General features: G+C 50.5%; 2 protein-coding genes across 2 annotated transcripts in view; one reads left to right on the forward strand and one right to left on the reverse strand.

Moving 5' to 3' along the window:
* The first annotated feature begins 814 nt into the window (after window positions 1–814).
* The window catches only part of LOC124239700 (translation initiation factor IF-2-like), a 15829-nt gene continuing 5858 nt past the window's right edge, over window positions 815–10785 (forward strand). The window contains exons 1-3 of the mRNA XM_046661859.1: window positions 815–854; window positions 2115–2798; window positions 3189–3249. Of these exons, the coding sequence (XP_046517815.1) occupies window positions 815–854; window positions 2115–2798; window positions 3189–3249 (785 nt within the window). The remainder of the gene's footprint in view (window positions 855–2114; window positions 2799–3188; window positions 3250–10785) is intronic.
* Window positions 4066–6553, reverse strand: ID2 (inhibitor of DNA binding 2). The gene is made up of 3 exons (XM_046663089.1): window positions 5994–6553; window positions 5614–5677; window positions 4066–4822 (listed from the first exon to the last, which is right to left on the reverse strand). The coding sequence occupies exons 1-2, from the start codon at window positions 6534–6536 to the stop codon at window positions 5621–5623; spliced, it is 600 nt and encodes a 199-aa protein (XP_046519045.1). The 5' UTR covers window positions 6537–6553; the 3' UTR covers window positions 4066–4822; window positions 5614–5620.

Consider the following 10785-nt stretch of genomic DNA (forward strand, 5'->3'; position numbering starts at 1 on the left):
GAGTCTTTCACCTCTTCGGTTAAGTTAGTTCTTAAGTATTTTATTCTTTTTGATGCTATTGTAAATGGAATTATTTTCTTAATTTCCTTTTCAGATTGTTCACTGTTAGCATACAGAAGCGCTGCAGTAGTTTTTAATCTGGGTTTTAACCTTTTCATTGAGTTTTCAGCGCCAATAATGGTGTCTTGTGATTTTCTGATGTTTTCAATTAGCTCTTTGATTTCTTTAATCATTTGCGTCATTCTTACTCTATAGCCTTTAAAGGTCTGTGGTTTCTAATCTTTCTTCTCATTGTATCTACTGATTCTTTCCCTCATGGTAAACTGTTTTCCAGTGGTTTTAAAAAATTTTAAATTGTAACCTACTTTCAGCAAGCCATTAAGTATGAAAATTTTGCGGGGTCTGTACTGGGGGCTTCTCTCTCCAGAGAAGTTTTGCATTTGCCACCGCCAGGATGCATCAGCAGCCAGGAACCCATGTTTATGTTAACTTATCAGCATTAGAATGTCCCAGACTAACTGGGCATTCCCCAGGAGGGCAGATCAATGGCTATGAACTATCAAGGGAGGCATTCCTTCCCCGTCCTGAGTTCAGGCTGACAGACAAGCTTCCGTATGATCTTCCTGGTCTAGGGAGTACATTTTTCTAGCCTACGCTTTAACTGAGATTGCAGGGTCCCGCATGGTGGTCTCAGTTCCAATGTCCTGCTGCTCATGGTTGCAAAACCTTGGCTCCAATGCCCGGTGGGCCAAGGCCCGTGACTTGCTGAGATCAGCACTCTCACCCAGGAGTCCACCTTCTGATTTCTCTCCACATGTCCTCTGCAGAGTTCCCTGACATTCTTGCAGTGTCAGGTTGGTACTCCTCAGAGCGCCTGCTTCAGTAGCGGGCAGTACACAAAATACTTGCTGTTAAGTTTCTCAGCAAATCTTGCTGCCTGTGCCTCAAATTATCTTTACGATGAAATAGAAAGACATTCAAGGCCTCTGGAGAACCATCATCCAGAAAGACACTCAGAGCCTGGAGGTGCCTTTCCAGTAGCAGAGTGCATCAGAAATCGGAAGGGTGTGTAGCTAGTCAGCTAACTGGGAAGTGGCAGTCCTGAGCTGCGCACCCACACTGCGGAGGCCCCATAAATAACTACCCTTGAATAAAAAAGCCATGAAACAGCTTTCCATTGACAAGAGTGCTATTTCCTACTAAATTTTATATCTCTTCCTCTACTCAGAAGCCCTTTCTCCATGCCAGTAAAACACTGCACTGTTAGTCTCTCCACTGATTGCTGTGCACCTTTGGTCACTCACTTCACATCTCTGAGTCCAGTTTCTGTAGAATAGAGAGACCAAATTTCTGCCTACCTCCGAGGATTTATCCATGGCTTTGAGAACCAAAACCAAGTGTAAACTACCCGCATATTTATTGTTTGAGGTTAGTATGACCTTGATTCCAAAACCAGATGAGGACAGCACAAGAAAAGAAACCACAGCTCCATGTCATTCTCAAAAATTCCAAGTAAAAGAATCCAAAAGTGTGTATTAAAAATAATAATACATCACGTTCAAGTAGAATTTATTGCAGAAATGCAAGATTAGCTCACATCAGAAAAATCAGTGTAAGACACTAGAGGAAAATAAAATCAACAAGTATAGTTAAAATGTTTTACCAAATTCACCCCCAAATTATGATTTAAAATTCTAACAAACAAACAATACCTAACAATTGAAGGGTTCTTCCTAAAACTGATAAAGACTATATATGACAACAAAATCCTAGAGCCAGCCCATGCATAATGGAGAAACTCTGACCTATTCTCATTAAGACCTGGCATAAGCCAAGGACGCCCACTGTCACCCCATCAGCAAAGCCACGTAGTAGGTCCCGATTAATGTTAAGCCGTTTGGAAAAAGTAAAATTAAATTAAACAGAAACTTAAGGAAAGAGAAGGGAAAAGGTTCTGGCTTTCATTTGACTTCACAATTCACTTTTTCCACAATCCACTTATAATCTCTATCAAGCTGGGGATCATGTCTGATACTTTGATTAAAATCCAGGACAGCGCCGAGTGTCGAGCTGGCGGCAGATCCTAAGTTACCAAGTAGTCAAGAAGAAGTAAGATTTATATGTGGAAACTACCGTACAGGCTAGGGAGGTAATCTTTCACGACGTCGTCATTCATTTTCTAGAGGCCGCCTCTCCCCGGGTTTTCTCCCCCAGATGCCCAGGCGCCCCAGCCCGCTGCCCACGGGGACCCGCGCGCGCGCCGCCTTCCTCGCGCTGGCCACCAGGTGGCGCGCGGCCTCCACCAGCCGCACCCGGAAGGGCGGCCCGAGCTCCGCCGCGACCGGTCCCCTCTGAAAGGTGCGCTCTTTTCCTTGACGCTGCTGCTACTCTGGGTCGCCGTCCAAACGTTGTAAACGGTCCCCGGCTCCCAGTGACCCTGTCGGTGCTCGAAAGGGCCCCGCTCTGCCCGCACGGCTTCCCCCGGAAAGCCAGGGAGCCCTCCGGGTGGACGCCCTCGCCCATCCGAGCCGAGGACGCGCGGGTCACTGCGGGCGGACGCAGGGGACGACCAGGGGCTGGTGTCCCCGCCCCCGCCCCGCCGGCCGCGGAGGGAAGGACGTGGCGGGGGGACAGCGCCCTGACCTCGCGCTTCCCGCTCTCGCCCCGCCGGGCCCAGGCCCGCGCAGGGTGGCCTGTCGTGCGGGGCGCTGGGCCGGCTGACGACAGGTCTGAAGGGCGGCCTGCGTGGGGATGGCGCGCCCGCCCAGGTGCTACAGCCAGAGCCCGCTTCGCTGGGGGTATGATTATCAACAACAACGACGGCCCCGGGGACGGCGCCCGGATCAGCGCACGTGCTCATCTGCGGGCGCGGGGAGCGTCCACCGCATGGATGCGGGGCAGGGCGCGGGTGGTGTCCGGAGATGCCCGGGCCGGGTTCCCTGCCCCCGCCCTGGAGGAGGGAGGGTCTGGGGCCGGGACCCCAGCGAGGTCCTGCCGCGAGCCCGAGGCCGCCTCTCCGCCCCCGCCCAGCGCGGCGGGGATGGATTCCGCGTAAGGGCCGGAAATGCCGCCGCCGCCAGGGCAGACTCGGTGGCGCCACCCAAACACCTGCTCGGCTGGGCCTGAGAAAGTGGCCTCAGGTGAGACACCTCTCCGCACCTGCCTGTCCTCCCCCCTTCCTTCTCCAGTTCCCGTCCGCCTCGGACCAGCCTTCCAGAACCTCCCACGCCTAGGGAAGCGTCTTCCACGGTGAGAATGTAATATACATACATGTATACAGATGGATTTTGAACACGTCTCTATGTTATTAAGTATACTTTGAAAGCTGCGTCCACACGTTGCCAGTGAGGGCTGCAGGGGAAACAGCAGGCTGATGCTTTTCTGGGACTTGCAAGGCCTTTCTCCTCTCCCTCCCTTTGCCTTCCCTGGGCAGTCCAGGGGCGCAGTCAAGGGTGAAGGGCGACTTAGTAGTGACCTGTTCTGGAAAGTGGGCCTGGCCAGCCCTGTCTCCCTGAGGCTGGGTGAGGCACAGGTGGACGAGTACAGGGGAAGCCTGCGGAGGCCATGTTACAGCAGTTCCCACGGGCAAACATGACACCGAGGGTCTTCTTGCCCTTCCCCTAAACCTTAAATCATGTTCTGAGTTGTACGGAGCCTTTTCTCTTCTGATGAAAGAGCAGTTTCATTTACTCCAGTAGTGTCTCGACACCTGCTGACAGGTAGTCCTTCCAGACTCCACGTTTACTGTGAATGATCCAGCTCCTAGGAGTGCTGGTCACGGTCACAGCAACTCCTTGGTTTGAAACCCACCCCCAAGGCACAGAACTGATTTTTCCCTGACGGACTAAGAGAAACTTCTGTGTTCATAGCCCTTGCAGCCCGGGTGCAGCTCTCCTAAAAATCAGCAGCAGCCCTTTGCCCCAAAGTGCTACAGCCCTGACCACACAGCCGAGGAGATTCTCTGCCCGAGAGTCCCGAGGCTTAAGGGGATGCGGAAGGAATGAAGGAGAAGGGGTTAAATGTAGACAGAAAGAGAGATCTGAAAAATCATTCAGAATTCAGGTATTGACTTCAGACATGGTTTATTATAATCTTATACAGTCTACATAAATTTCAACTTGTATTTATTTGGGTTCAGTTATAACATAGCATAATAAAATCAAAGCACTGGTCCTCTGAAATAAAGCAGGCAATCACCATTCAATAAACACACTTGATTTATTTTGTATAAAAGGGTTAAGTTTACAACTAAACTTTTATAAAAAGTTTAGCATGAATAAGTACATCATTACACTTTGTACGCAGAAATATACATCTCTGCCACTATACAAGAAAACTCTAATTAAAGAGTTCACAAGGTTTCACTCAATATATATATATTTATATATAAATATATACACAGCATTCAGTAGGCTCGAGTCAAAAAAAGTAATTTCTGACCAAAAGACTTCATTTAAGTAACTGAATACTGGATCCTTCTGGTATTCACGCTCCACCTTTGAAAAAAGGCAAAGTCTGTTTAAACTGGGCAATTCCTTGTGATTTTTACGTTTTCGCTCCCCATGGTGGGAATAGTATATAAAGAAAACCTTCCAACTGCAGAAAGGGCATTTAAAAGTCTTTTTCATAAATAACTACGATCACAGTCCAGGTCAGGGAACACCCTGGGCAAGATGAGCATTCTTAGTTTTCCTTCCATTTTTTAAAAAGGTCCACTCAACTTGTTGTTGTCCTTGTGAAATGGTTGAAAATTAAGTTCAGCGCCTTAAAAGATCCTGTGGATTGTTGTTACTGTTGTGCAAAGAAAAAAAAGTCCTAACACCTGCAAAAGATAGGGAGAAAGGCATGTTTAGCAGAATGTAACCTAGGGGCAGAGGCGGGCAGACTGGCGCCGAGAGGAAGCCACAGTTTGAACATTTAACCAAACACTCAGAGATTGGGCAAACCCTGGCGTCCAGATGCAACACACACTCCCGGCCTCGACAGCGCAGATTAAACATTAAAATAGCAGAGACTCAAGGGAAAAACTTCCCAACGCAATCTTCTCTTTGGATCTCCAACAGCAGTGCTCACAGGCGCCAGTCTGCTTCTTGTAACAATTATTTGATTGAAAACAGCCCTTTCCTTAACAGATAGGGAAGTCCGGAATCCCACATCACAGGGTCTGAGGCACAGGGTAGCAATGCTCGGCGAGTCGAATCCCAGAGGGCTATAGTTTTAGGCAAGGAGGATCCCTATGGAATTTGTGGCGATAAGATTAATTACATGGAGGTTAGTACCTCCTAGTACCAAGCAATAGTAGAAAGCAGCCAGGGCATCACACCCGCTACAGAAACCAATGCACATTTCCCTCCGCCACCTTCATAGTAAGTCACTGGAATCATTTATTTTATTTTATTTCACTTTTTAAGGAAAATGTTCTGTGATTTTGAGTAACCGGAGCTAGAAGCCCCTTCATGTCTAGTACACGTAGACAATACACTACGTGTAATACTACGAGGCACACATTTACTAAATACAGAATTTTACAGAAAGACAAGTACTCTCGCACACACAAATGAGAAAACACACGCGCGCGCACACACACTCCAAGAGGCACAAGCACTCACTCACCATTTATTCAGCCACAGAGCGCTTTGCTGTCATTTGACATTAACTCCGAAGGGAATTCAGAAGCCTGCGAGAAAGGGGATAAAAGGCAAGATGTTAATCTCAAGGAGAAAGGGCTTTTTAAAAAAGTAGTCCATAAACACAAGTTCCATTAAACATGTTTATGCTCCAATTCAGACTCAAAGACAGATGCATTCACATGTCAGAACTTATCAGCAAATTTACGCACAGCTCAATCTACAGCAGATTTGTAAGAAAATAAAGTTAATTGGCTCATCTGTAAGTCACCCAGTACGGCCGCCTCGACAATGGGTCGGCTAGAGGCTGCCCTGGCGATCGCTGGGGTGCGCGGCAGCCAGCGGGGACACCGGAGCAGGTCTTACCTGCAAGGACAGGATGCTGATGTCCGTGTTCAGGGTGGTCAGCGGCGTCCTGGACGCCTGGCTCTGCCCGGGTCGCTGGTGATGCAGGCTGACAATAGTGGGGTGCGAGTCCAGGGCGATTTGCAGGTCCAAGATGTAGTCGATGACGTGCTGCAGGATTTCCATCTTGCTCACCTTCTTGTTCTGGGGGATGCTTGGCACCAGCTCCTTGAGCTTGGAGTAGCAGTCGTTCATGTTGTACAGCAGGCTCATCGGGTCGTCCACCGGGGTTTTGCTCCGGGAGATGCCCAGGCTGTGGTCCGAAAGGCTGTTTTTCCTAACGGACCTCACTGGACTGAAGGCTTTCATGCTGACTGCGGGGAAGGAGAGACACGGAGGGAGCGAGCTGCCCTGGAGTTCAGGCCGCCGTCGCCGCCGCCGCCGCCCTGCGAAGCTTCTAACGCTCGGCAACGGGCTCGGTTCAGAATGAAGCCGGGAGCCCGGTGGGGCAGCTTTTATACGCACTAGCCGGGGCCACACGATCCAGCTTCCCTGCGTCCTCATTGGTGGAAAGCGGCGCGTCCATCAGGCCGGCCGGGCGCCCCCATTGGCGGGCACGGGCGCGGGGCGAGCGCTCGGTCCTTCCGCGTTCTCAGCCAATCCCCGCGGGGTGGGCGGGGCGGGCGCGAGCCCAGCTGGGGTGGTAAATAGTGTACAGTAAGCGCCAGGCGGGAGGGGAGGGAGCGGAGGGGGAGGCGAAGAGAGCGAGGGGTCAGCGGGGAGGGGGAGACCGCAGGAATCTAAACGAGCATCTTAATTCCAACTCCAATGGCAAGGCAGGACCCTCGCCCTAGGTGTTCCCCGCCGAAGCTTTCCACACCTTGGAGCTTTCAGCAGTCCTACAATCCCGGGCCAGTTCAGCACCGCAGAGAGAAAGCCACCGTTCACTGGGACCCACGGAATGTCATCAAGATAGAAAGCATTTCTGAAGAAAAGGAAAATGCAAATAAATTTGCCATTGACAAGTGACGTTTGTAGAGTGAGTTTGGTCTCTTAATTTAAAGAAAGGCTATATATGTATTAAAAAAAGAAAACACCCACGCGCGCATTCAACGGCGGGTTTAGTGCGGGATCTTGCAACCTGGGCAACCCGGCAACATCGTTGTCAACTCAGTAAAATGAGTACTTATTGGAAGTCGTGCTGGTATCTAAGAAGCTGTGAGAAGCAGGGCACTTCCAGGGTTCCCTTTCTGGAACAGGGCAGGAGTATTACAATGATCTTATTAATGGGAAATCATTAGGAGAATTTGCATATTGGAACTGTATTTCCATGCACGGCCCTTGAGAGGATGCGGGTCTATGCCCTGGAGCGTCTGTAGGTGGCAAAATAATGTGATTAATTATGCACAAATCGTGATTTCTGGTGTCACATTCCAGCACCTACAGTACTTTTAAAGCTTTGTGAGAGTTAGCTGCCCTGCCATCCATGGACATCATTAAAAAAATTCTGTCATGTATGAGGTTTGGAATCTTTTCAGCACTAGTACTGTATGCAGCTCTCGGTTTTTTGGTTTGTTTTGCTGTAAATCTTTAAGAACTCATTCCTGTCCTCTAAAAAAAAGTTGGCAGCTATTTACTAAAATACTTTTCAGTGAATTCACACAAAATTCTAGCTTAACTGAAGACCATGTTAAATTAGTTACGGGTTTTGAAAATCATATTCCTCTAGAATACAGTAAACTGGAAAATCTCAGAAAACGTAATATTTGCAAGTATCCTGTTTACTTTTTGTCTCAATCTCCGCCTCCTTTGTAATTAAGAAAGAGGAAGGGGGCAGAACTGGAGGAAAAGCAATGCTTGCTAATGGGGAGACAGTATTTTTTCCTTCAATTAATGATTAATTCCTCAGCTGGTGGGCCAGCCGGTCTCTGACTGCAGCCTTGTCCCTGCCCCGGGGCTGCCGTTGAAGGAGGCAGAGGAGGTGGTACTGAGGTAGATGTCACTTTCAGAAAATCCAGCCACTTCAGTTTGGAGGATGGAGGCGGATGGTTTCCTGTCGTCCGGCAGAAAAATCTGCGGAGGGCCGAAGGCCCTGTAAACGCCGCCTGCAACTCTGTTCCTCACAGCGTTCGATGAACAACCTCTCCTCCGATATTAAGTCTGGAAAGATTTAATACCCGAGTCCCCCACAGTTCGAGCCTCTTGTACTTTGTGTGCATGTGTTTCTGTCACATACGTGCCACAGTGGAACAGATTTTGTTTTGACACTATTTTGGTTCATGATGTTATACTTTGACTATTTTACAATAATAGCCAACGTAAACAAACATCTTTGGGATTCTCAAATTATTACTTGTGATTCTTGGACATTGCAGCTCTGCGATACTGACGCATTCCTCGCTTTTTCCAAGGACACCGTATGTTAACATCCGTGCCAGCCTCATTATCCCAACAGCCAGGCTCGGGGCTGGTTCGTAATGAGCGTTGCTCGGTATTACTTTACACTCTTGCAAAGTTGATTAAGGCAGTGCCTTCTCCCATGATCATTTTTGTACCCTGATGTAGTCAAATTGCTAAATATGGTGAAAGTTTGCTAGTGTTTCTTTCCTTAGCTGCCATGTCAGTCCAGTCTGCCTGATTGTTGAATTCGCTTCGATTGGGACGCTACCCAGTTTTACATCCATCTAAAGATCATTTTAAGGGGATTATGAGGCTGTATAAGTTAATGATTTAAAAAAGGCATGAGTTACTAGTATGTCTGTCTCAGCAATCCCAATACGAAACTACCTTTAAAATTATGTTTTCATGGGGAAAACCACGCTGGAGCATTTCGGGGTAGGTTACAAGGCACTGAAAAAATCTGTCAATTGGTGTCTCCGTGGGTTTGCATTTGAGGCCTCTAAAGTTCAAATGGTCCCAGCTGCAGAAAAGGCCCTGGATTTGCTAGACCCGTGGGTGGTGGGAAGGTGTGAAGGGCTTCCGGCGGGAGGTGGAGATACCGTCCCCCCATTTAAAGCCACACGCCAGCCCTGGAAGTTCCCCGAACCTGGTTCCAGGGCTCGCTCACGCGCTCAGGCTCCATCCCAGCCGGCCAGCGGCTCCCAGCGCGTCCGGCCCCTCGCGGTAATGAGAAGCAGCTCCGGGCCGGGGCGCCGGGCCGCCCGTGCAACCCCCGCGTGATGCAGCGCGGGGGCGGAAAGAGCCCGCGGGGGGCGGGGGCGGCGCGAGGTCCCCCCTGCACATCTGGCGCAATTGCGAGCGCTCGCCTTTCTTCCCCCTGGTTTTGTTCTCACAGCTGTGTCCATTCCGCCCGTGACCCCCCGAGTGATCCCTGACAGGTGATGAATTGGCAGCGGCGGCGGCGGCGGCGGCGGCGCGCGGGCCAGGCCGCGGCGGGGCCGGAGCCGGAGCCCCGGAGCAGACTCTCTGGCGCCAGGCGCGTGACGCCGCCCATTCACGCCGCCCTGCAGCCTTGTCCTCGCGGCGCCGCTCAGGCGGCTGCCATGGCAACCGCGCCGTCACTCAGCGCGCGCGCCCAGCTGATCAATGCCTGCGAGGCCCGGCGGTCCCAGGCTCGCCCCGGCCCAGCCGCCCGGCCCGCGCGCACCTGCAGCCGCCGCACGTCTTAAGTTTCGAGCGATTTGGGGGAAGGCAGGAGGGCCGAGAAGAAAAGAAAAGGGGCGGGCGGGAGGAGAAGAAAAAAAGCCAGGAGAGGGAGAAGAAAGAAACCTTCCTTTTGCAGAAAGAGGCATAGTATGGCTTAGAGGTTGCCAAAGCAAAAGGTTTTCCTTTATTTTATTTGTTTTTGCAACCGAGGCGTTCAGGGTGGGGCTGGCGCGAGGGAAGGGCTGATGGGGAGGAGGTCACTATCTTAGCGAGATTGATTTATTCCTTTGGATCCTCGAGGTCCTCGTGGGGATGAATTTGATGTCAGACTCCTAAAAATACCTTTGAAGGGCCCTCATCCCCGTCCCCCACAGACGCCTGCTTTCCTCCTCAGCACCCTTGGAGGTTGCACTAAAAACCGTCAGATTTTTCCAGACCCTACTACCCGCGGGGTTGGGCGGGAGGATGTGCCGCCGGTCCCGCTGCTCGGATCTTCTGCGCCCAGCGGCCCCGCGTCTGCGTCCTCGTTACCACTACAAAGCCGGGCGGACTGAGCCCTTTTCCAATCTGCGTTTTCCACTGAGAACGTCAAGAGGCCAGAAACTTCCAAGTCAGCCCGCGGACGCAGACGCCTCCTGGGTTTCGGCTTTATCTCTGGGGAAAGTTCCATTTTAAGAACCAGATGCCAACATTCCCGGACAGTTTACGGCATCCGGATCCCTCAAGGGCGCTCGTCTGCAGTTTAGAGTGTTAGCAGCTATTATTTATCATCTCTCCTGGAGAGGAGTTCCTGAACGGTGGATGTCCTCTGCTGGCCCTAAAAACGGGGGGAGGGGGCGGGGGCATGACTGCTCTCAATCCTGTTATCTGGTTTAGCGGAGTTTGTTGTGGTTTTCGAGGAAACAGCATCTGGATTACATAAGGATTGGAGTTTTTGCTTTACTTGTTTATCTAATACCTTGGCAAGAGGGAGCCCTTGCCCTGAAACCAGATAACCGAATTTGGGTTTAAAACAGCCTTAGATGAGGGGCGACAAGAGGGGAAGAAAATGAGCAAAGCCACAAAAAGCAAACAAGGGGATGTTTATTTTTCTCCTTTCGGGTATTTTTGAAGGCCTGCCTAACCTCTTCTCCTTGTCGCACACAGCTAATAAATGGCACTAACAAAGCGCTTCAGCCACCATAATGGCTTCCCAGTCATCCCGCCC

The sequence above is a fragment of the Equus quagga genome, chromosome 5 (assembly GCF_021613505.1).
Source record: "Equus quagga isolate Etosha38 chromosome 5, UCLA_HA_Equagga_1.0, whole genome shotgun sequence".
Taxonomy (NCBI): Eukaryota; Metazoa; Chordata; class Mammalia; order Perissodactyla; family Equidae; genus Equus; species Equus quagga.

Coding starts and splice junctions, on each gene's coding strand:
- ID2 (XM_046663089.1), bottom strand. CDS start 6,536: ATGAGGACGCAGGGAAGCTGGATCGTGTGGCCCCGGCTAGTGCGTATA. Junction 5,678..5,993: donor TCAGCATCCTGTCCTTGCAG/GTAAGACCTGCT, acceptor CCTTTCTCGCAG/GCTTCTGAATTCCCTTCGGA.